We start from the raw sequence: 27,469 nt of genomic DNA, 5'->3' as shown, positions 1-27,469 counted from the left end.
CAGTTCACTCTGGAATACATTCAAGTGCTCAGAGGTCTCTCCTCCTCCTCCTTTGCCTTCTTTTTTTTTTTTTTCTCCTTTGCCTTCTTTAATCCATTTTGAATGAAGCAAGTCTGCAAGGACTTTTCAGTCTGTCATCAAGACCCTGCCTCCTGGGTCCTGCTGCCCTGCAGCCTCCCAGGCCTCACTCCTCCCCACCAGCACTGCCTGGGACAGACCCTTCCCACCACTCTGGGTTCTGGCTGCCTGTTTACTTCTTCCTCCTTTTGGCTGTGAGGGCAGAGAGAGGGTCTTGAGGATCCCTGCCGTGCTCTCTGCCCTCAGCCCTCAGGTCCGGGCTGTGAATGGGCTGTGAACAAGGAGGACCTGGGGCCACCAGCCTCCCAGTCCATCTGTTCCAGGGTGCCTGGAACAAAAGGCGGGGTACGCCCCACCTCCCTCACAGGCTGCCCTGCTCCCACCCTCAGGTGTCATCTCACCTCCAAATTCTCATGGGGAGGCAGGGGTGCAGGACTCGGGGCCCGCCTTGTGTGCTAACCCTTCTCCCGAGAGAACCCATTTGGCCCTGGAAGACTCATGGCAGGTAGGAGTTATCCTGCCCGTTTCACAGATGAGGAGGAGAGGCCGAGGTTAATGGACCTACCGCCTATGGCCAGGTGCCGAGCGAGCGGCTCTCCCAGCCACCCCAGCTCAGACTGTCTCGCTCATCGGGGACATTTCAGGTTCCATCCTAGCCCTGCTCACCCTGATCTGCAGCTGCCTCTGGCCTGTTAGTGCGAAGCATGTGTGGCTGGGGGGCCTCCATCCTGCCCTGTCTGGAAAGGTCCCTGAGGTCTGTCCCTCCTGCCCTGTGACCCTCAGTTTCTCTGTCTGCTTAATGGCAACATGGTACTCCCCTGAGGACAGAGCACATGGAGGCTTCTGAGAGGCAGAAACACTGAGGCTGGCAGGATAAAATTTGTCCCTCCCACCTCTCTCACTTGGCTGGCCCCTTTCCTGCTACAGCTGACTATGGCTCACATCCCACTGGGTCCTCTGGGCCCTTGTCTAGAGGGCATCCGAAGCGAGGGGGACCAGACACCGCACCCTTTGAAGGCCCCCAGCTGCGGCCCCGCCCCCACCGCTGAGGCCTGTCCTTCATCACCAAGGCACCGCCCTTCACCTCCAGCATCTGCCCTCATGAAAGACCCACCCCTTTTTGTGGAGCCACGCCCCTTGCCCAACGCCCCACCCCTGCCCAAGGGGTCCCACCCATTGCCTGGCCTTGGCCCCCCAACTCCTCTCCCAGCTCACTCCATCCACCCTGGCCTCCTGTCTCTGGGCTGCTGCCTCCAGCACTTTCCTGTGCCTGGTGTCTACCCCCAGCCCCGCAGCCTACTACAACCGGGCTGAGCTGGATACCCCCCAACTTTCCAGCATCCTCACACTTCACCTCTTCAGGGAACCCTTCTCTGATCCTAGTCACCCTGAGATGCTCTCAGCGCCCCATACCATTCCTTCCAGGTAAATTTCTTGGCTTAAGGTAAAATAGTGTGGGCGCGATAATTTCCATAACACTGACCTCCCTCCACCAGGCTGAGCTGGGGAGGGCTGGCCTGGCCCCCAGTGTGCCCGGTGTCGAGGGCACCACCCACGATCAGTACATGATTGCTGACTGGAGGTGGGGACCCGAGGGCCTGGGGAGGGGCCTGGGGAGCCATGGAGGCAGAGGTGCGGGGAGCCTGCCTTGGGGGCCAGCGCAGAAGCAGGTGACTCCGCCCCCGCCCCCCTGCGGACTCCTGGGGAGGCGCCACCCACCTGGAGCTGGTAAGGTTTTCCTGCTCGGATCAGCTGGGAGACGAGAAAGTTTGTGTGGAAAAAGTGCACGTTCTCATCCAGGAAGCCGTGCAGGATGAGCAGGCGGTTGGGCCTGGAAGACAAAGTTGGGTGAGGGTCTGAGGCGGGACCCTCTTCTCCCGCCCAGCTCCAGCAGCAGCCAGGACAGGCAGCAGCTCAGCAACGCAGCACGCAGCACGGTGGAGCACGCAAAGCCTGAAGGCTGGAAGTGCCACAAGCACGTCTGGAGACTCCCTCGCTTCCTTTCAGGCAAGGAGGGGATGGAGGTGTGGGTGTGCTGTGCCATGGTATGCCGAGCTACAGAGAAGCTTCTAGAGCAGTGCTGCCCCTACCGCACTGTGGGATGAGGGAATGTTCTAGACTGGCCCTACCCAATGCAGTCACCACCATCATCACCACATGTGGCTACTGAGGACTTAAAATGTGGCCAGAATGGCCGAGGAACTGTAGTTTTTAAAAATCAGATTTTTTTTTTGTAAAGAGAGTGCACATGTGTGGGAGGAGGGGGAGGGGCAAAGGGAGGGGGGTAGAGTGAGTCTTGAGCAGGCTCCATCCCCAGCGCTGAGCTGGGGCTCCACCTCACCACCCTAGGGATCATGACTGGAACTGAAATCAAAAGTTGGAAGCTTAACCAACCCAGCCACCTCGGTGCCCCTAAAAAAGTGATTTTTCAAAATAATTTATTGAAATGAAATTCACATAAATAATCTAAAAATACCTCATTGCGGGCTCAGTGGTTGAGCATCTGCCTTTGGCTCAGGGCGTGATCCTGGGGTCCCAGGATCCAGTCCCACATCAGGCTACCCGCAGGGAGCCTGCTTCTCCCTCTGTCTATGTCTCTGCCTCTCTCTCTCTGTGTCTCTCATGAATAAATAAGTAAAATCTTTAAAAAATAATAATAATAAAATAAAAAATAAAAATAAAAATACCTCATTGCAAACTGAAGGATTTGGGGGCATTTTGTGGATTCCCAATGCTGTGTGACCACCACCTCTATCCAGTTCTAGCAAAGCCCCCTGACGTTAGCAGTCTCCCTGGCCCCCTGGCAACCAGCAGACAGTCTGTGTCTGTCTCGGCCCAGTTATTCCGTCAGTAGCTGTGAACCAGTGTGAGCTTCAATTTGGGGGTCACTATGGCTCCTGGTGCCCAGACTAGATGGCACAGGCCCAGAGTGCTGGCTTTCAAGCTTGGCTGTGTTGTGTGTGTGTGTGTGTGTGTGTGTGTGTGTGTGTGTGTATGTGTCCGTCCCCATACACACCCCCCCTCAGCATCTCCAGGGAGCCCAGGGCCACACTCCAGGTCACAGAGAACAGCTTCGCCGGGAGAGGGCCCTGGGTGGGGTCAGCATGCATGGAGGGCCCAGCACTAAAGGTGTGGCCCAGGGAAGTCCTTCACCAGATCGAGCCACACCAGAGGGTGGTGACACCGTTCTTTCCTTTAGACAAAGGGGCCCATACCAAAGGCTGACACGGGACGTCTAAGCTGGTCCCACAGACTCAGATGCTACAACCACGTGGACCTGTGCCCTGAACCATTGGATGTCAAAAGCCCACAAAAGAGGGGCTGATCAGGTTCGAGACCCAACGATGGCCCCACAGCTTATTAGGGATTGAGGGAGGCCCGCATGTGCAAAGCAGTGAGATTCTAGAGCCTTCCTTCCAACATTCCAAGGGCAGGGCACCCTGGGGGCCTGCTGCTTCCGTGAGGAGCACTGACGAGGGAGGCCTCAAGGGGGTGTGAAGTGCAGGCAGAGGGAGGCTCGGTGGCCACAGGAGTACAGCGCCAATACGGGAGGCCCAGCCTTGCAGGCGGACACAGAAAGGGCAGGGGGCAGGGGGACAGTGGCAGCAGGGAAATGGGCGTCTTGGCGACCCTGAGAGCTGAGGGCGGGTGGGGGCCTTACTCATTGGGCAGCTTCTCCACGTGCAGAGCTACAGAACCAGCCTCGTAGCCAAGCTGGTTGTTCTCCGGGACATCCATGTAGCGCTCAGTGTACCCTGTGTCGTAGGCCATCCAGACTGTGACCGGGGCGCCCGCGATGGCCACCTGAGGGCCACAGTGGACAGAGTGGGGTCAGGGAGACAGAGAGAGAGAGAGAGAGAGAGGGAGAGAGAGGGAGAGAAGGAAGCAGAGGGAGCGGAGAGGAGAGAGGAGAGAGAGAGATACACACATGAGTCAGGTCTCAGGAGCCCTCACTGGCCTGCCGGCTGTCCCGGGGCCTCCCCCGAAGGACGTGAGGAGCGGACATGCACACGGGGACTGGCAGGGGAGGGGCCCTCAGACCGTGTCCCCCGTGGATCGTGCGTTGTCGAGGGAGGGCGGGTGAGCTGAACGAGTGCGTTCAGGCCGGGCTCGGCCCCTCCCTGGTCCCACTGCCTTCCTGCCTCCTCCTCCTCATCGCCGCCCCGCGGTGCCCTGCCAGTGGGGCCGGCCTGGGGGCCCCTCCCCCGACGCTCTTCACACCATGCCCCACCTCTGCCCATCCGAGGCCGGGGTCCCGGGCTCAGCCTCCCACAGAGAGCTGCTGGCGGGGTTTTGTGCAGCCGGATGCCATCCTGGGGTCAGCAGTGGCGGGCAATGAGGAGGGGGGCTCGGCCCCATGGGGCTGCTGCGGGGAGAAACAGCCACGTGGCAAGGCCCCTGCCGAGATGCCTCTCCGGGGGGGCGGGCTCCGAGGGGCACAGGCGGGTGCCCGCAAACAGGAGGGGGACGGGGTGGGACCCACCTTGAACACTTGGGGCTTATGGATCAGCCCCATGAGCGAGAGGAAGCCTCCGTACGACCACCCGTGGATGGCAACTCGGCTCAGGTCGATGAAGCCATACTTCTCGGCCACAAACTGCAAGCCCTCCACCTGGTCCTCGATCTCCACCTGGCCCTGAGGGATGAGGCCAGGCACCTCTCAGAGGCCTCTTCCGTGTGCGAGCCCTGCTGTCCCACTTCTGTCCCTTGTATACCAAAAACAGCTCTCTGGAAGGTACCCATCTCTCCAGACCCTGTCCCAACCTGCTCTCGGGGGCAGTGGTCAGACAGGCCCAGCACCAGCCCCGCCCTGCCACCTCCTGGCTGACCCGGAGAAAGTCACATCTCCCCTCCTGGGCCTCAGTTTCCTCATCCCTAAAATAGGACGTCAACATGAATGGGACCACTTTACAGTGGGCATGAGGAGGAACCGAGGTGGTGAGTGTCCTGTACTCAGAGGCCTGGCACATGATAAGGCTCGATAAACAGCAGGTGTCATCACCGTCATCATCCTCATCACCTCCATCCTCACTATTATCACTGTCCTCCACCATCATCTCCATTCTTATCACCTCCACCATCATTGCCACCATCACCACCATCATCTCCATCTTCATCACCACCACCACCACCACCACCACCATCATGCCCATCATCACCACCATCATCCTCCACCACCACCACTACCCTCCACCATCATCATTCCCATCATCACCACCGTCTCCATTCTCATCACCTCTACCACCATCCTCCACCATCATCTCCATCACCACCACAATCATTCCCACCATCACCACCATCTCTTCTCAGTCACTTCCACCACCATCATCATCTCCATCCTCCTCATCACCACCACCACCATCATTCCCATCACCACCACCCTCCATCATCATCTCCACCATCACCACCATCACCACCACCACCACCACCACCATTCTCATCATCACCATCATCTGCATCCTCATCACCACCGTCTCCATCCTCACCATAACCACCACCATCATTCCCACCATCATCACCACCTCTCCTCATCACTTATACCACACCCTCCATCTTCTCCATCCGCATCACCATCACCATCTCCATCCTCGCCCACAACCACCACCGTTATTCCTGCTATCACCACTATCTCTTCTCATCACTTCTTCCACCACCCTCCACAATCATCTCCATCCTCACCACCACCACCACCATCATCTCCATCCTTACCACCACCACCACCACCACCACCATCATCTCCATCTCCATCCTCACCACCACCACCATCCTTCACCATCATCCTCATCTTCATTACCACCACCACCACCATTACCATTAGTACCACTTCTACAGCCACCAGTCCCTGTCTGTTCCAGCTGTTGGGACTTCCTGCTGATGGCACCTATACTGTTATGTCTGGCTCATCTGGGCCTCAGGCACCAGGTGGGATGTGTGGATACCTGTCTCGCCATGGGCTGTGGCTCAGAGCAGAGCATCAGAGTGGACATTTTCCTTGGTTCCAAGAGTCCGCCCTACTAATGCCTGCCATCCGGCCAGGAATGCCCTTGAGGAGGTGTTCCAGAGCTGCCCCCAAGCCCCAGGGCTCCCCTGACCATACAGGAAAGGCCCAGAGAAACTGTGAAGAGATGTTACCATTTGGTTTTTCAGGGCCCCTTCGAACCGAAGCCCTCGCTGACACGAGCCCCTGCCATCGATCACGACCACGGCATAGCCCAGGGACGCCAGCGTGTTGAGCCGCAAATACTTGATTCCTTTGAAGGAGTTATTCACCAGCTGCACCTGTAAGGGGAAAGTGAGGAGAGGACATGGAGCTTTAGGATGGGTGGCAAGGATTCCAGTGTGAGATACCAGGCAGGAGGGGCTGGATGGGCCAGAGGCAGGTGGGATGGGGCCGGGGGTCTCACAGTTTCATCAAGACTCTTGTCCTTTACTGTGAAGGCTATGCATGACCCTGGTAGGGTTCTAGCCACCTTGTAGCCTACGTCAGGCAGGGGCCCACTCTGTACCAGGTCTGTGCTTAGGATGGGCTCCCTCCTCAGCCGGGACCTCTGCCATGGGCCTGTCTGGAATTACTCCCTTATTTTTTGAGACACGTTTTGCCTCCTTTCTACTGCAGTTTTCTCTAAAAACAGATAAAAACCAGTGGTGGCAGGCAGTTGTGTTCTCGGAGTTACCTTGACTTAAAGCAGTTCCTCACTTTGGCACTACTGATGTTTGGAGACTTATCAGTCTCTGCCATGGCAGGTACTGCAGGGGGTTGACTGTCCCAGGCCCCCACTGTGGCCATGAAGACTACAAATGTCCCTGGACACCGGCAAGTGTTCCCTGGGGTACAGAATACCCCCGGGTGAGAAACTGCTATCTTAGATGGTCCCCAACCAATCTGCCTGCCTGGACCTGTCTTGTCTCCTCAGAGAACTGGGCCCAGGGTCCATGGCTTCTGCTATCCCAAGATCAGTGATCAAGGGTGACAGTGGGTCACTGCTGGGCAGGTGGACCAGATGGGATACCTGGGGGCTAGGGGAGGTTTCCCAGAGGGACAAGGGAGCATCAGCAGGGGGAAGGGAGTTGTATGAGAGGGTGGGGTGTATAGAGATTCAGAGGCAGGAGGGCTCGGACCCCAAGAACCCTGTGTGATCAGTGAGGAGGGGACCCCCTGCTTGCATTAACCCTTCTTCTAGCCTGGATGGCACTCAAGTCTTGGCATGAAAGAAGGGGGTGTGTGGGGAGCAGGGCTGGCACCCACCTGGGGGCCTCCATACACAAAGAGGACAGTGGGGTGCTTCTTTCCTGGCTGCACAGCGTGGGGCTTGTAGATCATGCCGTAGAGCCGCACGTCTGACCGCGTGTGGAAATGGAAGATTTCCGGGGGCACGTAATCCGGGGGGCAGCCTGTAGAGACAGAATGGCTATGGCTTTTTGGGCCAGAGTGCCCCAGGGAAGCACATCTGGCTGAAACCCACAGTCCACTGCCTGGCCTTTGACTGCAGAGAGTAAACAGGAGGCACTGCCTTCTGTGCTTTCTGATGGTTTAAATCTGAATCCAAGGGCCACAAAAGTCTCTGGTCCCAGGAGTGTGTGTGTGGCAGGCTGCAGTCCCCAGCAGCCCCCCCGACACCTGCTGATCTGATCTCCTATGGGGGTGGCAATGCCTCTGGGATTTGAGTAACAGCCAGTCTTATCATCTGCTTCTGATGTTCACCTTTATTTCTGCCAAGCAATAACATTGGTTTTCCAATCATGACAGTGCAGAAGTCTTTCTTTAAGCTTATCTTGAACGTTTATTTAGGTAAATGGAGGAAGTCACTTTAAAAGAAAATTAAGTTAACTGTCAAGTGGGTTGGGAGTCACTTATACCACAACTGCCATGAGTTTTGTCTGCATCTTAACTACATGGCTTTGCTGCTGGGGCCCCAGTGTAGCCGTTGACAGTACCTAAATGACCGGGAGTGGCCAGGCGTGGCACGTAGGCCGTGTTGGCTGACTTCTTGTAGAGGTGATCTACAAACACGCCAAGACTGGGAGTGTCCGGACGTGGTGCCTCGGTCCACCTGCCTGCAAGCCCAGAGCTGGGCACCAAGACACCGCACTTCCCACCGCTGCCCTCTTGCTGGGTGCCTGGGTAAGACCCACCCTTCTCTTGGTTTTATCTGTAAAACTGGGACCAGGGTTCCCGCTCTGTCATGTCCTGTGGTGATGTGGGGAGAGTCCTAGACTGAGTGAGCTTCTGGCTGGAGATTTATACCAGGTCTCAGAGGGCGATGATGTAACAAGATGCTTTCCAGCCCACAAACGCCAGGGATTCTTATTTCCTAGAATGTTCTGGAAATCTAGCAAGTGGCAACTCTGGGGTCAGGGAAGGGTGTCCTTTTTAGTGCATGATTCCTGTGTGCCAGGCACTGTACGGAGTGTTCAGTTTTCATCCCACAGACTGCCTGCCATGGGACTGTTTCATAGAGGACACACTGAGGGAGACTAAGTGACGTGCCTATGGTTCTGGAGCCAGCAGTGGAATCTGGGGTCACCTGAGCAGAGTCCAGGCCACCCTTCAGGCTCCAGGACAAATTGGCAAGTTGCCTCTAGTTTCCTGAGGCTGTGCTCATGCCCAACCCCCCTGGCTCCTTCCACAAATGCATCGGAATATGTGCCCTGTGCAGATGCCCATGGAGACAGCTGCCCAAGGATGAGGAGAGGCCCCCTGTAGGGACTCCCTGTGTCAGGCAGCTGATCATGAACTGCATCTGTGCTGTGTCACACCGTCCTTAACCACAGCACAGGAGTTAGAGACTGTCCCAGGTGGCAGGGCCTACAGGACAGATGGGGCCACTGGGCCACTTGCTGCCTTGAAGCTGCTAGAACGGCCCCTGCTTGCCAGTGCTTTTTAACAGGGCCACACCCCATTTTACAAACAGGCAAGTGGAGGCTCCCAGGGATGGTGGGCAGGGGAGACTCGGTCAAGGTCCCCAGGGGTGCAGGGCTACTCACTGGCCGCCTCCATCATGCTGGCCCAGAAGCGGGGCTGCTTGTGCAGAGGGTCATCATCAGGGCCGCTCAGCTTATAGACGTGCACGCAGGGTGGTGTGCCCACGCTGCTGTAGTGGCTGATGAACATGTCGAAATTCTGTGGGCAGGACGGGGCGCTGAGCACTGCACGATGCGTCCTTCCTGACCTCCCAGTCTGCTTTGGCTCCTTCCGCCCCCATCACCCACAAACCTATGTACTGTCTACCCTGTGTGCTCACTTGTTTAAACTTCAATGCTCTTCTACTCACATGGGTGCTAGTACCCCCCACCATTTCACAGATAAGCAAATGGAGGCCAAGAGGAATCTGTTCCCTGGCCAGGGATCCCCCACTTCCCCCCACCCGTCACCCTCGATGGTAACTGACCAAACCAAGGTTATACCCTGATCCTTCTGATGTCAGAGCCTGCTCACGTTGCTGGTTCTACAGTGCACAGACTGCTATCAAATGCTTGCCCTGGACTGGAAGTAGCCTGGTGCACATTCGCTGCTTGACATTCTAGAATGTTCTGACAGGCTAAGGGTGGGTGCCAGAATGGTGCCATCAGGCACATCTAGAGAGTGCCCACCTGGCTCATGGAGCAGCTGTGGGAGAAGCCGGGTGTGGTAAGGCGCACGATCTCGCCTGCCGACTCATAGCTGACCACGTAGAGGTGGTGCTCCAGGGGCGTGTCCTTTGTACCTTGGAAGTACACCAGCTTCGTCTCCTCGTTGACCCAGATCTGTGGGGGCACAGGGGCTCCTCGTGAAGCAGCCCCAGGCCCGGCCTGGCATTTCCCATGCCTTTGCTCCCACAGTGGCTGGGGGAGGAGGCGGACACCCAGTGGAGGGACCCAGGCCTTTGTTCCTGTCCCCACAGGGATGGCTCAGAGTTCTGTGGCAAGATTTGATCTCTCCACTGGCTTTAGCCCACTGGCAGGAAAAGTTAGCTGGGAGAGAAGCGCTCCTCAGCCTGGGTGGGGCGGGTGCGGACGGCGATCTAGCTGCGCTCACTGCAGTTCCCCTGGTAGGACTTAAAATCAGAAGGCCAACCCCAGACAGCCCTTCTGGGAGTGCTCAGAGCTGCGAGTGCAGAGCAGAGGGCTCAGTGCCTGGGACCGAGGCTGAGGGAGGGACTGGCCTATGCTGGAGGACCCACCAGCCCCTTGCCCTTGGTCCCCAAGAGGTCAGCCCACCCTTCTGACCCGGTGCTTGGGGCTCAGAGGCGGCAACTCCCTGTGCCGGCTGCTTCTTGGGTGAACCCCCGTCACAGTGTGCGGTTATGTGATGAGCCCTCGGGAAGAACAGGAAGGAAACCTGCTCCGGGGATCAGAAGAGCCACTGCCTTTCTGGGGCCAAACTGGCTACACAGAGGTAAAACACTTAAAGAGGGTATGTTCTCTGATGCAGCAATTATGTTCCAGGGAACTGTTCCTAAGGGCTTCGCTTGAGGGGTGACTTCAAGTGGAAGGACAAACATGCTGTGTTCTTATTGTTAAACAAAAGTGATGACTTGAGGGATCCCTGGGTGGCGCAGCGGTTTAGTGCCTGCCTTTGGCCCAGGGCACGATCCTGGAGACCCAGGATCGAATCCTACATCGGGCTCCCGGTGCATGGAGCCTGCTTCTCCCTCTGCCTGTGTCTCTGCCTCTCTCTCTCTCTCTCTGTGACTATCATAAATAAATAAAAATTAAAAAAAAAATCTTAAAAAAAAAAAAAAGTGATGACTTGAGAATGTCCAAAAAGACAGACTGGCTTCAAAATTACAGCCCAGGGATCCCTGGGTGGCGCGTCGGGCTCCCGCTGCATGGAGCCTGCTTCTCCCTTTGCCTATGTCTCTGCCTCTCTCTCTCTCTCTCTCTGTGACTATCATAAATAAATAAAAATTAAAAAAAAAAACCACACAAAAAAACCCCCCACAAAATTACAGCCCAATTCTCTAGCTCAGTTGGAGTGTGTGACTCTTGATCTTGGGGTTGTGGGTTCGAGCCCCATGTTGAGGGCAGAGATGACTTAAGTAAATAAATAAAATTTAAGAAACAAAATAAAAAAACTCCAACATCCTGTGGAGATGTGTGCAAACAAAAACACTCTGCTGGGGTTGTCGCGGGGTTCAGCCACCTCTGACGGGAAGAGTCTTCAGGAGCCTGGAGTGGGGATATCCCTAATGTAGGGTTACCTAGAATGGTTCAGTTTGTACAACAAACGCTGATGTATCCTTTGTTGCTGTCCTTTTAAAATGAATGCAGGTTTTCTAGAAACAGAATGTTGCTGGAAAACCAACCACACACGGTCGCTTGCAGTTTTGTCACAAGGACCATGTGAGAAGATGCACACGTGGAAGGAGGTGCTCCCCAGGTGCCTGGACCCCCCCGCCCAGGACCCCAAATAGTGCAGGTGGCTCAGAGCTGGAGGGGACATGAGAGGCCAGTCTTTCCCCTTGTAACGTTTAACGTGTTGCTGTGTTGTCAATGATACTTCAGTTAAGAATTAAAAAAAATTTTTTTAAATGCTGCTGTGGTTTTTTTGACTTTTGTTTTTTAATGTCTGGATAAAAACCCAGGTGTGTAAGAGCCACAAGGCCCACAGTGGTTGAGAAAGGGCAGAGTTCTAGTTGGTGGGTCTACCAGATGTTACACTGGGGGCTTCGGGTTACTCTAAGGTAGGGTCCTCATCGGGGCGGTCCTGCCCACCCCCTTCCCCGCCAGGTACATTTAGCAACATCTGGGGACATCTGTGGTTGTTATACCTGGGATGGGTGGGATGGGGAAGGCTGCTGCCATCCCACAGTGCCCGGGACGCCTAGATGTGGGCAGGGCTGAGGGGGAAGAGACTGCCAGTGAAGATGGGATCAGAGCTCCCCGACCACCCCATCTGACAGATGAGGAACGGGAACGGGAGCACAGCTACTGAGGGGCAGGGCTAGGCTGTGGGCTCAGGGGTGCCTCTTAGCAAGAATCAACCACAGCAGAGCAAATGAGGAGGCAACCTTTAACCTTTTGGTACCCGATCCTCCGGCTCGCCTCACAAATAGGAGGTGAACGTGAAATCTAACAGAATCACATCTCACACCTTGCTTCTGTTCCAACAATTCACAGGGACATCTTTCCAAGTCAGTGACAGGGCACTCTGTCAGGTGTGGTTATGCTATACTCAACACCTGGATCTGTGCAACCTGGACATACCGAAGTCACTCCTTGAGGGCTCACTCTAGTGTTCACTGACCACTATTTCCCACTGCATAAACAGCTCTATGATACACACATGCGTGCTAACATCTCTAACGTCTGTCTTTGGTCCAGGAGGCATTTATGCTGGTGTGAGGTAGGGATCCGGAAGTCTGATTAAGAGCTCTCTCCATAAAATTTGGAATTTTGTAGAATTGGACCCTGATGAAGAAGTTTTGGTCAGATGCAAGTCCTGCCACATTTTTATGATGGTGCATTTGGGTGAGTGGAAGGTACACCGCTTGTCTCTGCAGCTGCATCCTTGTTCCCAAACCTCCCGGGGACAGACGTCAGGGCAAGCCCCAGTTGGAAGCTGCAGGGCAATCCCACGGTAGGCAAAGCGTCCCAGGGAGAGGTGGTTTCATGGAGTGGGAGAAGGCTAACGGACTGCAACAGGTGCACAGAGCAGGCCCCACTTCCCGGACTGGGGTTGTCTCCAGCTGGCCAGAACCAGAGCTCTACGGCCCAGGGCATGCTGGAGCAGTGGACGGAGCTGAGTGGAGCAGAGCAGGAGGCAGGCGCAGCCAGGAGGGAAGATAGAAGCCACAGGCACACAGGGTCTGCAGGGAAGCTGGAGCGCGCGTGCGTGCAGGGCGGGTGGGGAGGGTTGCAAAGAGATTCTGGTACCTTGGAGCCGTGCCTTGCCAAAACCTCCCATTCACCGCTAGTCAGCGCGATCTCCTCCTTGATGGGGCATTTAAATTCATCTAGAAGTAAGGAAAGGAAGAGTTGAAGGGGGCCCCAGGCAGCCGTGAAGGGGACTCAAAGACCCTGAGGCCAAACTCCATCTGAGCAAACTTGTCAGAGACCCCCAAGCCAGGCCACGTGGGAGACGAGATTGAGCTGGCCGGGCCCCAGATGTAGTATGGGGCAGGGATGCGCCCCACTGGCCATGGCGGCTGTGTGCAGGTTCCAGCGTCTCCCAGGGAAAACCAGACAGCTGCGCTTTTATTGGAAGCACCGATTTTAGAACCCTGCCGAGGCCAAACCATCCACCTTCTGGGCTCTCAACCTGTGACCTCCTAGAACATGTTAGGATTTTGGAGAACCAGAGCTTGGTCACAACACTTTGGCTGAGCAAAGGCTCGGCTGAGTTCTTATGTCAGATTTTGGATTGCTGTGTTGTTGTTGTTGTTTTTGGGTAGATCTCACTTTTGAATTTCCACCAGGTAAAGAACTACGGGCTGCCTGCTGACACACATCACAAATTTATTAAGACAGTTTACGAGTGATGGCTGTTTCATTCTGTGCACAAACGACACCGGTTTGGCAGACATGGACTCCTGGTACAGGCATCTGGGCCCAGGGACTGGTCACAGCTGGATCTGGGAGGGTAGGAGGCTCCTCCCGTGTCCCTCACTCACATGGAGGCTGGACATGGCTGATTTGTCGCTCAGATTTTTTGTTTTAAACATGGAACGCTTCACAAATTTGCATGTCATCCTTGCACAGAGGCCACGCTCATCTTCTCTGTACAGTTCCAGCATTAGTGTGTGTGCTCCTGAAGGGAGCACTCGTTCAAATCTGGACCGGCGCCGTTCCATCATGCCTCACAGAACGTGCAGGGTGGGGAGCAGAACCACATGTGGCCACTGGAAGAGCCCTGCTTCTGCTCGATTCTCCTGCCCCTCCGGGGGGAACCAGCTGACAGCCAGCCGCACCCTCCCTCGGTGCTCCTGACCCTCCTCCCTCTTCCCCAGGCACGCCAATGGGCTCCTTTAAAGGACTCCTGCCTTTTGGTCCAAAGTGACCAAGGTCTTGCCTTCTCGGCCGACCAACTGCCACCTAGCAGTCCCAAGCCACAGGACAGTAAGTGCCGGCTGGGAATGCCACTGGACCCGCACAGGATGGGCAGAGGCAGGAGCTCCACCCAGCGACCACCAGAGGCTGAACGAGGATGTGCCCACTGAGGTCTCCCAAGGTTAGATTAGGTGGTGCCAGCTTAGTCAGATAGAGGGAAAAGCACAACACAGAAGAGCCACAGAAAACCCACCTTGGAGATGGCCTAGCTAGCCTGTGTGGACTGCAGGACACCCCAAGACAGCAGTGACAACATCCCAAGACAGCAGTCACTCCTCTAGCTCCTTCTTACTGGACGCCTGGCAGCTCGTGGCTTCGCATGTTCCTGATCCCTGGGCTTGGCTTCCCTGGACACCACACACTCTCCAGCCTCCATGCCCCATGCTGCACAGCCTCGGGCTTGTTTGTGGGGCTGCCTCTAAAATGTGGGGCTCCCCTGGGATGATCCTGCGCTAGGGGACACTGGGCAATGTCTGGGGACATCTGGGGCTGTCACGATCACGGGTGTTCCTGGCACTGAGTGGGTGGGGGGTCAGGATGCTGCTCAATCCCCCACAGAGCCCAGGACGCCCCCACGGAGGACAAGCTGGCCCAGGGTCCGCATAGTGGGGGGAGCGCCTGAGGCATCCTGGTTTGGCTCTCAGCCCACAATGCTTCCTCGCCCAGACTCGGCCTTTTGGTGCTCCGTCCTGTCTCAAGGCTGAGATCCCATCTGTGTGAGGACGCCCAACACCCACTGCAAATGCATTCTGCTCCCTGGAACTCCAGGTGCCAGGACCTGCCCACGCAGCATGTCCACTCTCGGGCACTTCAATGTGAACACATCCAAACCCCAACTGGACATTTCCTGAAACTGTCCCTCTCAGAGTCTTTCTGCCTCACACTGACCCTCCAGAAACCTTCCAGGCACCTGTGCCTTTCTTCTTTCTCTCTCGCACCCTACAACCAGCAAACTGTGGTGACATAGAGGTCAAAGTTCAATCAGAATCGAATCCACCTGGGTTAGCCCAGCCTGCTGCCACGACCCATCCTTGTCACTCCTCCTGACCCCCATCCTGTCACTTCATCCTGACCCAGGAATGGCTTTAAGCTAATAGCAATGGAATAAAAGCCCAAGTCCTCCTTGAGGCCCCCAACCCCCTACATGACCTGCCCGGTTCCCTCTCTGCCTTCCCCTCCCCATCTCTCCTTCACTCACTCTGCTCCAGCCACAAGGGCCTCCTCACTGCTCTGCCAACACACCAGGCAGCTACTGCCCCAGAACCTTTGCACAGGCTGTGCCATTAACCTGGAATGATCTATGTGGCTAGCCGCCTCTGCTACCTGTTCCAGGTCTCTGCTCCAGAACATGTTATCCAGAGAGGTCCCTTGACCTCCAGAGCTAGAAAGAAAGCCTCTCACTCTCTAACCTATTGTCCTGTTGCATCTACCACCATGCTCATTACTCTCAATTATTTTTGGATTATTGCTCATTTCCTCCACTAGGGAGTTCCATAAGAGCAGAGATTTCTTTCCTCTTTTTGTAATTATACCCCTGACACCTAGAGCAGGGGTTGGCCACTTTTCCTATAAAGGGCCAGATAGCCAACATTTTCAGCCTTGCAAAATCTATGTCACACTTCTCAACTCTGTCATTGTGGCATGAAATCAGCCACAATCAATCCATAAATGAATGTGACCATGTGCCAATAGAACTTTATTTACAAAGACAGGTAGTGGGCTGAATTTGATCTCTGGCCGTGTTGAGCCAACCCCTGGTGTGAGACAGGCCTGGAGCATGGTAGGAGCTAAATAGATACCACTGACTGAACGGACAGTTGGCTATAACAACCCCCACCAGACCATGAATGATGTTCGGGAAAGGCTGGTTCTTTACTCTTACTGCCCCCGCCTCATGGGGCTGGTCACAGGGCGGGGTCAGTGAGCAAGCAGTGCACTGGGCCACAGACGGCCGACTGGGTGAGCAGTGGTGTTAGTCAGGCTTTGCTCACCTTCCCCAGGGCTGAGAGGCTCACTCCAGTCGTAGCCACTGGGCTTTAAGATGGCGGTGACCTTGTACAAGTGGCAGAAGCCAGTCTTGCACTCGTTGGCACGGATGAAGCAGAGCTCATCCTCTCCCTCTGACTGGGGGAAGGGATAGAAGATGTCGTGCACCTGTCCGGGAAGAAGAGAGAAGATGCATCAGAAGGTGGGGCTTTGCCAGTTGGCTGGACTCACATGGAGGGCAATCCAACCACCCCCCCAGGGACTCCGCCCTCCCTGCCCCACCCCATTGAGGATCTGGGGGCCCAGGGGGCATGCACACCCGGCATCTCCCCACCCTTACGTTGATCCACACATCGGTGACCTCCTCGTACACTACGTGCGGCTGGATGTTCCTGGGCACTGCTCTGGCGAAGGCCACCCGCTCCTCCTCGTTCTCGGTGGTGGGGATGAACAGGGCTGGAGGCAGTAGGACGAGCTGGAGCCGCTGCTGGGGCCGGTCCAGGAACATAGCCCAGGCACTGAGAGAGCAAGATGAGAGAGCAACCGAAGGCCTCAGGGCCCAGCGGGGGAGCCGGGGGACAGACGCCTCACTTCCTGAACATGTGGGACCAGAACCATCCTTCTTTTGCCACCGTTGACCAAGCAACCCCACAGCACACAAAGGTCTCCTGGCTAGCACGTGCCCTCTGGGGAGACGTGACGGGCGACAGAACTCTATAAACCAACTATTCTGGAAACATCTTGGTATCATTAGACCTTACAGCAGCATTTCAAGAACGTTTGCAATTTCTGCCAAATCCTCAGCCCGCATACGCTATTGTTTACTTCCTGTTGCTCTGAACAACAGTGTTCTGTCTTTCTTCCTTTCTTTGGGAAATAAATTATTTATTCTGTTGAACATGAATTCTTAAGGACTTGGGATGGAAGCAATCAGCAACTTAAAAAAAAAAAATCCTGTTGCGGGGCAGGGGGAGGGCACCTGGCTGGCTCAATCCGTGGAGGGTGTGACTCTTGATCTCAGGGTTGTGAGTTCAAGTCCCACACTGGTGTAGAGATTATTTAAAAAAAAATCCTGTTGGGAGCTACTTTGTCAGGTATATTCTGTCCTCAAAACAACTGCTTTGAAACAGCTTTTAAGGACTGCCTCGGGGGCTTCAGGGGTTGAGCATCTGCCTTCAGTTCAGGTCATGATCCTGGGGTCCTAGGATCGAGTCTCACATCTGGCTCTCCACAGGGAGCCTGCTTCTCCCTCTGCCTGTGTCTCTGCCTCTCTCTCTGTGTCTCTCATGAATAATATTAAAAAAAAAAAAGCAGAACTTTCAAAAATTGAGAAAAAAAAAGTTTCTGTACCTTTCTCAACTGTAAATGGACAACCTATTTGAAACAGAGACCTGTCAGTACTGCAGGTGGGGAAGCTGGATCTCAATATAAAGAGAGAATAATGGAAACCAAACCAGCAAATGACGCCACGGGGACATGCCAGTCCAGCCGGAGCCCACAGCCTGCCAAAGGCAAGGAGGCTCAGTCCAGGCTGCCTCGGGGATGAGTGTGTGGAGCCGGAGAAGTACGCTTTGCCTTTCAAAGGATCAGTGGGTGAACATTTCAGCTTTGTGGGCCACACAGTTTCTCTGGCAATGTCAACCCTGCCAACATAGTGTGAAAGCAGCTACAGACAATCTGTACACAAAAAAATGTGGCCATGTGCCGGTGAAACTTTATTTACGGACACTGAAACGAGGAGTTTGTATCATTTTCACGCGTGATGAAATACTCTCCTCCCTTGGATTTTGTTTACCCCTGATCATTTAAAAGCACCAAAGCTGTTCTCAGCTCGTGGGCCATACCAAAAAAGGCATCAGGCTGGATTTGGCCTGTAGGCAGTGGTCTGGGGCCCCGTTTAGAGATCTGCCCTCAATGTAGCAAAAGGGTCACACAGGAGTGACAAGGAAAGCTCCGCTTCCCGCTGGCGACACTCACTACTTGCCGTCCCGGGTCCACCCGGCCCTGGCGATGTACTCCACCTTGGGGAAGAGCACGCTGAAGGGCTGCACCAGCTCCTTCTCTCGTGTCGCCACGATCTAAAGGCAAAGCAGACTTGGGTCACACCCTGGCCTGACCACATGCTGCCCAGGAGGAGATGGCTGCTTCTGGAGGGAACACTGTGTCCCCCAAGTCTCAGGGGTGGAGTCCTGGCTCCTGGTTAACTCCCAGTGGGGCCTGATTTGGAAACAGGGTGGTCTCAGGTATAATCAGGTAAGGTGGTGCTAGAATAGGGCGGCCCCTATCCAACAAAAGGAGCGGTCCCCCTGTAATAAGGGGGAAGCGCGGACTCAGGCGCCACATAGGGAGAGTTGCCTCATGACAAAATGCAGGGAGGCAGCGGCCATCTACAGGGCGAGGAGATGGGCCGGGAGGAGACTCCTAGCCCTGCCCACACCTTGCTATCAGACTTTTAGCCTCTGGAGCCAGGAGACATACACTTCTGTCGCTTAAGCTCATGATAGCCTGCTGGCTAGAACCCAAGGGCTCTGGTCTGGGCGGTCACTGCAGTGCCAGGTGGCCTTGGGCAACGTGACTTCTGGTTGCTAAGCTGCCGGGGCATCCCGTCCAGAAAACAATGGAAGAAAAGCAGGCAGGGCCTTGGCGTGACCTACACCCACGCCCCCACGTGCCCCTACCAGCAGCTCCCAACTGCCTGGTACCACCCATGCCCACCTCAGGACCCCGCCAGTCCGACGGGCCAGGCACCACTTAAAACAGCTGGTAGGGGTTCAGCAAAGCTACCTAATGTCAGGTGTATGTGAAAATGCCAGAACATTCAGGTAAAGAGTGGAGAAGGGATTTGGTTAAGGCCTAATCATTCCCAAACCAAAACCTAACCCCCAAATCATGAAAAATAAGTGTATCTTATCTTACACTCTTTTTGAAACCTCATGTAGAAAGTCATTCTGACAAAGATTTGCAACGGTTTCCTCAGCTTGTCTGAGTTTCAAACCTCCGGCATGTGGCTGTTTCCCTTCTGAGACCTGGCAGCCCCTTGGCCCTTCTCCATCAGAGCCTTTCCGCCCTCCTGGCTGTGGGTTCCTGAGCAAGTGCTCCCTTGGTGGTGAGGACACTTGTCCTGACCCCAGGTGACCAAGAAGTAACTGGAGCACTGACAGTTCCAACGAAGCATATGTGTAGATCTGCCCAAATGTTGGGGAGGGGGAGGGGAGTAGCCGGGTCGGAGGTTGAGTCCCCCGGATGACTACCCAGGGGAGCTCTCTGTTCTGGAAACCCTTATAGGACCTTCCGCTCAAAGGTACTCATCAGCATCACCTCCTCATGTGGAGGCAGGTGAGGCCAAGCTCACCACTCATTTTCGAGACCGAGGCTCAGAGTGATGGGGCTACAGAAGCAGTGCCTTTTCGGGTTCAGCTGTTCGAGAACACCTGGCCTTGGAAAGGGGGAAAGAGGCTTGCTGATGCCGCCTAACTGTCCACCCATCTCCAACACCAACCCCAGCCCCTCCTCTCCTCATCCAGAAGCTTCTCCTGGCCACTCTCACCTTGCCCTGACTATCAGTCTGAAACTCGGCCAGCTTCAAGGCAATCTTGGGATTCTTGCTGCCTGCGGAAATGAAAAGGAGGTGAGTCCAGCAGGTGTCGCCCACGAGAGCTCAGAGCAGGGGTTGGGGTGGAGAGTGGGGTGATACCCCAGCAACATAACAAAGCCAGTGTGGGAGGGACGGGGAGGAAGGGACTGGGTGTCCAAAGGTCTCTCCGTGGGTGCGTCACCCCTCTGGCCCAGGCACAAAGTCCCTCAGACAGGCCTTTCTGACTTTGAACCTGGACCTTGTTCTTGATAGTGCCGTAACAACCATCTTTACCATTTAAGAACACAGGCCAGACCCTGTGCTGCGGCAGGAAGGCAGGTTGTGGAGAGACACAAACATCAGGAACATGCCTCCCCGCTTTTGGAGAGCTTGAAAATTGGTGGCAAAGGCAGGACACAACTACCATAAAATCATCATGATACAGAAAGGTGTCCACATGTCCCACATGACTCTGCTGAGTTCTTGAGCTGTTGGGAGCAAGGCAGCTGATTGGTTGGGATGACCAAATGGCACTTTCTAGAGGTGGGTTTGGGTCAGGCTCCAGCTATTTCTGTGATCAATCCCAACTCTAGCCTGCATGGCCCCAGCACCTGGGTGCATAGCTCAGCACCTGAGCGCCAGCTCTCCCATCTGTCCAGTGGAGGTGGAGGGGCTGACATTCCCACTTAAACCAGGGGTTGCAAATATCACTGGAAGGCATCTATCTCAGGCACAGCACATAGCAGGTGCCCACCGCATGCTTCCAAGGAGGTCAGAAATAGGCTGGATTTGGCCCCTGGGTGTAATTTGTGCAGCTCACTAAGTATTTTTAAATAATTCCAAGAATGTTTAAGCCATTTCCTGGAAAAATCTGGAGATTTGCAGAGAGCAGGTACCATCAATGGTGGCACTGGTTCTGCTGCTATTGTTCTTGAGCCCAGCCCGTGTCTCTGGGTCCTGTGGGGTATCCAGGTTGGCACGTGGCTGCTCTGTGAGGCCCAGACCGGTGCCTGATGCCCTCACCTGTCCTGGGGTACCGGTAGCAGTCTGTCTTCCTTTCTTCTAGTGCGGGAGAGGGCACGTGAATGATCTCCACCTCTGACTCATCAACCTCTTCGTACAGGATCCGTAGTGTCTTACAGCCTTCTGGACCTGGGAAGGGGCAGAGGAAGCTGCTGAAGGTGCTAGGCATCCCTGCTGCCACCCCACACTCCTCTCCTGCACAGCAGGGCCCAGACAAGAGCACGAGCCTCAGGCCTGAAACCCTGGCTCTGCTGCTTAGTAGACTGTGACCCTGTCACATCTCTTCCTGGGGCTTGTTTCCTCACTCTGATGATGGGAATGAGAATTGAGCTATTCCCAGCACACAATACCATGGGAGGTGGCCCTAAGGGGTGTTACAGGCTGTGAACTATGTCCTCACTGAATTCCTGTGTTGGGAACCCCCAGAATCTCAGAATGGGGCTAGATTCAGGGAGAGGGCTTTAGAGAAATGACCAAGTTAAGATGAGGTCAGTAGAGAGGCCCTGATCCAGTCTGTCTGGTGTCCTTAAAAGAAGAGATGAAGACAGATGCTTAGAGGGACAACCACGTGAGGACACAGGGAAAAGCCGGCCACGTGCACACCAAGAGCGGCCTCAGGAGGAGCCAGGCCCGCTGAACCCTGATCTGACTTCCTGCCTCCAGGACCAGGACAGTGAATGCCTGCTGTTGAGCCGCCCCATCCGGGGCTTTGTTCTGGCGGCCCACACAGGGTAACATGGGACATGGCTCAGAAAGGCTTAGGATAAAAACCATTATGAGAAGTCCGTGAATCACGGGGTGGTGATAGTCTAGACTGGAATGTGGGGCTGGCAGCGCTTACGTCATGGGGAGGCAGCCTGTCGCCAAAGCTTCTGAGGCTGCTGAAAGGGAAAATGCGGCCCTGTGTGCAGTTTCCTGGACACTCCCCTACGACTCACCACGGATGGACCAGGGATGCCTCCAGACCCAGCAGCCCAGCCCCGCCCAGCCTGCAGGTCAGGCGGAGCACTGGAGGGGCTGAGTGGCTGGCCTGAGGCCATATGGTTTGGGACCGGCTGCTCAAACCCAGTGCCCAGGACTGCTGTGTCCATCCGCTCCGCATGGAGGATTCCTGGGCCTCAAACTTTGGCAACCAGCAAGAACATTCTTGGGTTGCCATGGTCTAAGAAAAGCCATGTTCCTCCATGCAAGACAGCACAGGAGGTGACAGTGGGTGTAAGGCCTGGGAGAGGGCCACACCGGAGGGTTGATGGTGGCAGCATTCAGGGGGTGGGGGTGGGGCTTCCTAATAGGGCTTTTTGAGCCACACCAGCATTGGGAGAAAGGACCTTTGAGATCATCTAGGCCATTGGATCTCAAGCAGGGCCATCCTGTGTGGTTGTCAGAATTCAAGTGACACATCAAGCAGAGGTCAGGGACGCTGCTCCACACCCCACAGCACCCCGGACGGCCCCCAGCAGACAATGATACAGTCCCGTTGTCCAGAGTATTAAGGGAGAGACTTCCTGCTCTTGGCCAATGACCTCCTTCTATTGACCAGGACGAAGAAGCCACATGATTCAGGACTGCAGGGCACCACAGATAAATGACCTGACCCGGGGCCCTAGTTCCAGAGGCATAGGCCATAGGGGCACACACAGCATGGCAGTGCAATGAAGACCCTGGGCCAGCCAGAAGGACAGGTCACAGTGTTCTGTCCCATAACAGGCAAGCCGGCCTAGCCCTCAGAAGGATGGACAGGCCTCAGGTGCCTCTCCCATGCTGGCGACCCCTCTTTTTCCTAGGAGCCGACTTCAGTGTATGGTGCTGGCTTCTTTACAGCACAGGATTTAGTGTTTCACTTCTCTTGACGGTTAAGAACTCTAAAGTCTTCCTTTTATGTCAATTTAAGGACTAGGTGGCCGAACTAAAGGTAACAGTGCACAGCAGAGAGGGTTGACAGTGGAGGTCGCAGCCTGGTGCCCAGGAAGCACAGCTGTCACTGCCGTGTGCTTTGCCAAAGCTCACTGAAGCATGAAGACCCACAGAAAAATCAATTAGCACAAGAGGGTCTGATGCTACCGGCACAGGCCAGAAACAAGTCCCCCACCCTTAGAAGATGGGTTTGGCTTGACTAAATGCCAGAAGAGATGAGACAACCACATAGTATGCAGGCAGAGAGACAGAGATACAAAAGGACCCACTGATCTGGCTTCTTCCATAAACTGTTGACAAAACTCATCAAGAATTAAGCCATGTGTAGCTTCAACTCAGCTCTCTTGTAGCTGGAACTTTCTCCATGACAGGATTCATGATCTTCGGCACTGCTGACATTTGGGGCCAGATTGTGCTTTGTGGGCAGGGCCAACCTGGCCACAATAGGATGCTGAGCAGCACCCCTGGTTCTTCTCCACTCCATATCAGTAGCTTCCCAGTTGTGACAGCCACAAATGTCCCCAGACTTCACCCAGTGCCTGCTGGGAGCAGAACTGTCCCTGGTTAAGAACCACTGAGAAACACCCAGAAGGTCAGAACATATACACAAAGATGTTCGTTGTGGCACTGTTTACAACACAAAGCAAAACCAAAACGAAAATCCAGAAACAACCAAAGCATCCATCAGGATGGAACTAGTTAAACAAACTGTGGTCCATCCACACCCCAGGGTTCTAGTGGCATCAGAGTTCCCTGTGTGCTGACTGCAATGCACTGAAGGTTCATGCCCCCCAAATTCAAAGGTCAAATCCTGTCCCAAGGTGATGGTATGGGCAGGCAGGGCCTCTGGGAAGGGCTTAGATCATGAGGGTGGAGCCCCATGAATGGGATGAGCGCCCTTATGAGAGAGTAAGCACACAGGGAAAGGACTGTGGTCCATGAACCAGGAAGCAGGGTCTCAACAGATACTGAATCTCTGGTGCCTTGGCCTTGGATTTTTGGCCTCCAGAATCAGGAGAAATAAATGTCTGTTGCTTATCAGCCATTCGGGTCTGTGGTGTCCTGCCATAGCAGCCTAAATGGCTTGGAACACTAATATCGATAGAAAGGCTGCTGAAGTTTGTTTCAAATAAAAAGAGGAAAGAGCAGAAAAGCAGGTAGACTATAGCTCTGTTAATAAGAAGAACACACACACACACACACACACACAAAAGAACACAGGTGAATATGCTTTCATAAATACAAAGGTGCCTACCCTCCCAGGAGGCCGCAGGGCACCACCAGTAGCCAGTGAAGCGGTCAAATTCCTCCTGGATGACAAAGGTGGCCACGCCTGCAGACCTGGGGTCATCAAGGACACTGGGTGAACCTGGATGGGGAGAGCACCAGGTTGGGTGAGGAACAAAGTGCAGAGCAGGCCTTCACCCCCAAGCACTATAGACATTCAAGGCTGGAACATCCTATAGGTGAGGGGGTCTGGTGCTCTGAGGGATTGACCCACATTCCTGGCCCCCACCCATTCGATGCCAGGAACAACCTCAAGCAGTCAAGGCAGCTAACATCTCTGGATGTGGCCAGCGTCTGAGCTACCTGGGCCGAGCAGCTCAAGTTTAGAGAGAGGGCCCTGGGGCTGTGGGATAGGATGGGGGACATGTGGAGGCCACAGCCCGTGGAAAGCTCCACCACACAGGGAATGTGGAAAACCCAGGGAGCACGTGAGGTCTGAGTCGGACCAGGCAGAGTGAAACAGGAGGGTGTGTCAGGGGGAAGGGCCTGAATGAGCAGAGAGACAGAACAAGTGGCTGGTGGGAAGACAGGCCACCGTGGCCGACTCGTGTAGAGGAAGCCCTAAGCCAGGCAGCTGGAGTTCCTGTGGGGCTGGCACAGGCCACCGTAGGACCACATGGCAAATCGTGCCAGCAGAGACCAAGAAACTGTCCACTGCTCGGGGGTAATGGAGCAGGGATGAGGGCCTCTCTAGGAGCTATGCTGGTGGCTCTGATGGCCGTTCACAAGAATGGCTGCGATAGGAGCGTGGCTCCCTGCTTGGCCTCACCTCTGTGGCAAAACGTCAGCCGCCGCTCTTCGCCGGTCTCGATGTTGGCCACCCACAGGTCATTGCTGTTGATGAAGGAGAAGAAGGCAGGGTCGGCAGGGCAGATCTTGGGGTCCATCCGGGGCCCGGTGCACTGGGTCTTGATCTCCAGGGGTTTCATGGGGGACACCTGGGGACACAGAGGCCTGGCTCAGGGGACAGGTGGCTGCCCGGCTGCCCACCCCCTCCCACTCAGCCAGTGACCAGGGCTCACCATGAAGCCATTCTTGCCCCCATCGCGACAGTGGAAGAGGCTATTGCTGGCCTGGAAGAGGAAGAGCCCGCTCTCGCTGTGGAAGTCATAGGAGGTGATGCCGAAGACCCCCAAGCGTTTCCGCTCCCGAAGGAGCTCCTCTTCCCGGGAGTAGACCCCATGGTGGGGAGTGGCCTGTGGACACACAGGGACGGGTGCTGTGTTAGCAGTGCAGCCAGGGACCCATACCCTGAGCATAAACCCTCCGGCCTGGGCATTCCTGGGCAGTGTCTGCCAATTTGCCTGTGGTCCATACTAGAGAGAACTTTCTGGGGAGCAGACCTGTTCCAGGGAGCTCCCAGGTGGCCGCAGTGGGCCTGATCCTGGAGGCCATGAGGGTGCTCAGTGGGGGGGTGACAGGGCTGGCTGACAGGTTCTGGGCTCACCGGAGAGGTCTTCCTCTCTTGGCCCATCTCTGGGCTTGCTCACATCCACGTTTCTCCACAGAGCCTCTCCAAGCCTGTCCCCTACCCACCGGCACGGAGGGCTCCCCAAGGAGTACTGTCTCCTGGTCCCCAGCACCAATCCCACAGACCCCTTCCCTCCTGCCCTGATCACCATCCCGTCCAGCCAGAACTTCCGGTGAAACTGCTCACCGGCACTCATTCCTGCTTTCTGCACATGGGGCACAGGGCAAATTCAGGACCACCTAACCACCCAAACACCTAACACTGGGGGGTCTGGGCGTGTAGACTACTGTGGACACCACACAGCCTCCCTGAGAATTCTGAATTCGACGTGGAGATGCAAGGAATGTTAACAGCATGAAACGCATTTCTTAAAAGCAGAACCTAAAGCACAATGAACCCCATGCTTGGTCGGCTTGGGGCCTACCAGGGATGGCAGAAATGAGAGCTGTCATACGGCGCAGAAAAATCCAGAATGTGCCACTACCCGTCCACCACCCCGTACTGTCACACTGCTTTTACGACCAAAAAGAAGTCAACAGAAATGGACGCAAGAGGCCCCCTTGTCCCTCACCAGCCATCTTTTCCCCCCCAGGTGAGCTGACTTTGGATGATGTTAATTATTAGCCCAGACCCCATTAATGGGCCTCGGCCTGGGGTTGGTTCCAAGTCTTTGGTGAGGCATCGAAAAGGAAGAGATGCTTCTGATAAGAGCTCTTATCAGAGCGCACACTCTTGGGCTTGAGTGGGGGGGGGGGGGCCCACACTCGTCTCCACAGGCTCTGCGCTACCTGCCAGGCTGGAGCTGCTCGGGGGCTGAGGGCCCACAGAAATGTGTGTGGCCTGGCAGCCTGGCCCTGTGCCGGCGTCCTCAGCCATGGGTGGGGCCCAGGGCAGCTCCTGCCGGAGCCCTGTAACATGCGGCTCACCTGGAAGTGATCCAGCATCTGCTTCCAGGACAGGAGCAGCAGGGCCTCTTTCCGGACCTTCCTGGGAATCTCCGAGTAGAGGAGGGAGTTCTCGCGGCTGCCATAAGGCATCCCTTGGGGGGAAGAGAGAAGAACCAGAATGGGGGACCTGGCCCAGGACAGGGAGAGGGTCTGGGGTAAGGGCCGGCCTCAGGCCAGGACCCTGGCTCCCCATGGCAGGGCCTGGCTGGTTCCACTTCGACCCTGTCCTCCCCGCGCATCCTGGCGGCATGCCCCTCCCCACGCACACTCCAACTCTGGGTGCAAGTATGTTAGCAACAGTAACGGGGTCTTCTAGCCCTGAGATGTCTGGACGGATACCTTGCCCAAAGTTACTACAGAAACAGCACTGTAAGAGAACAAAGGGGAGGCCAGTGAAACCCACCTCTCAACGGGTGAGGCTCGGGTCTCAGGTGTCCTCTGTTAGAGGCTTTTCTGGAGGCCACAGACTGACACAGGGTCAGAGTCAAAGCAAACGTATGCAAGGGAGCCAGGAACTGTGTGTCTGAGCAGCCCTGCCGGCCCCACCCACTCCAGGTCAGGAGCACCTGAGTGGTGACAACCACACGTGTCCCCAGACCCCATCCGCCAATCTAAGGTAACCCTGTAGGAGAGGACAGGAGCTGCCTAGTGAGGATTCTGCGTGAACGCAGTGGGCAGGAGACAGAGAGCGCGACCCACGGCGCCCAGGACGCATCACTCGAAGAGACCTAGGCCTGTCTTGGTAGCAAATGGCCATTTCTCACATTATTCCCTCTCTCGGGTGCAACTTATCATCAAAGCTGCTGCTGCGTTCTTTGTGGCAAATAAACTTTTCCAACCACCAGTGTTTTCAACTCGACGGACGACGGCAGGGCTGCTGTTCACAGGTAAACAATGGACTATAGATGCCCCCAGTCCTGAGTTCCCCTGGGAAGAAGACTCGATGGGGCGCTGGCCTCTCTTCAGGCCCGCCTCCCCTATGCTCTCGCTCTTATGAGTGGGGGACAGGGAGACCCCAAGCTCGGTGCCTCTAGGGCTGGGGCTTGACAGGTAATGTCTGTTCCCTTTCCAGTCATCTCAACAGGCCGCCTCTCGACACAGCAATCCACACGGGTTTTCCACTTACAACAACACTGGTGAAGTAATTAGTAAAAGATCATA

General features: G+C 55.4%; 1 protein-coding gene and 1 non-coding gene across 10 annotated transcripts in view; both read right to left on the bottom strand.

Annotated features, from left to right (window-relative positions):
- The window catches only part of DPP9 (dipeptidyl peptidase 9), a 43,057-nt gene that overhangs the window by 4,023 nt on the left and 11,565 nt on the right, over window positions 1–27,469 (bottom strand). For 6 of the 9 annotated variants that reach the window (XM_025457043.3, XM_025457041.3, XM_025457042.3 and 3 more), the window contains 17 exons: window positions 26,288–26,400; window positions 24,913–25,086; window positions 24,660–24,828; window positions 23,859–23,972; window positions 20,690–20,818; window positions 19,640–19,701; window positions 18,070–18,170; window positions 16,433–16,610; window positions 16,098–16,260; window positions 12,934–13,013; window positions 9,670–9,822; window positions 9,064–9,199; window positions 7,325–7,470; window positions 6,211–6,357; window positions 4,562–4,714; window positions 3,740–3,882; window positions 1,798–1,909 (listed from right to left, as the gene is read on the bottom strand). In XM_025457043.3, the coding sequence (XP_025312828.1) occupies window positions 1,798–1,909; window positions 3,740–3,882; window positions 4,562–4,714; window positions 6,211–6,357; window positions 7,325–7,470; window positions 9,064–9,199; window positions 9,670–9,822; window positions 12,934–13,013; window positions 16,098–16,260; window positions 16,433–16,610; window positions 18,070–18,170; window positions 19,640–19,701; window positions 20,690–20,818; window positions 23,859–23,972; window positions 24,660–24,828; window positions 24,913–25,086; window positions 26,288–26,400 (2,273 nt within the window). Of the gene's footprint in view, window positions 1–1,797; window positions 1,910–3,739; window positions 3,883–4,309; window positions 4,445–4,561; window positions 4,715–6,210; window positions 6,358–7,324; window positions 7,471–9,063; window positions 9,200–9,669; window positions 9,823–11,522; window positions 12,469–12,933; window positions 13,014–16,097; window positions 16,261–16,432; window positions 16,611–18,069; window positions 18,171–19,639; window positions 19,702–20,689; window positions 20,819–23,858; window positions 23,973–24,659; window positions 24,829–24,912; window positions 25,087–26,287; window positions 26,401–27,469 lie in introns of those variants that run through there. The other 3 variants (XM_025457047.3, XM_025457045.3, XM_049097579.1) reach the window with 3 other exon arrangements.
- Window positions 13,714–13,820, bottom strand: LOC112667005 (U6 spliceosomal RNA). The gene has a single exon (XR_003141001.3). It is a non-coding gene; the product is annotated as a U6 spliceosomal RNA (small nuclear RNA).

This window comes from Canis lupus, chromosome 20 (assembly GCF_003254725.2).
Source record: "Canis lupus dingo isolate Sandy chromosome 20, ASM325472v2, whole genome shotgun sequence".
Taxonomy (NCBI): Eukaryota; Metazoa; Chordata; class Mammalia; order Carnivora; family Canidae; genus Canis; species Canis lupus.
The sequence above is the reverse complement of the archived record's forward strand: the minus strand, read 5'-3'. Positions and strand labels throughout refer to the sequence as shown.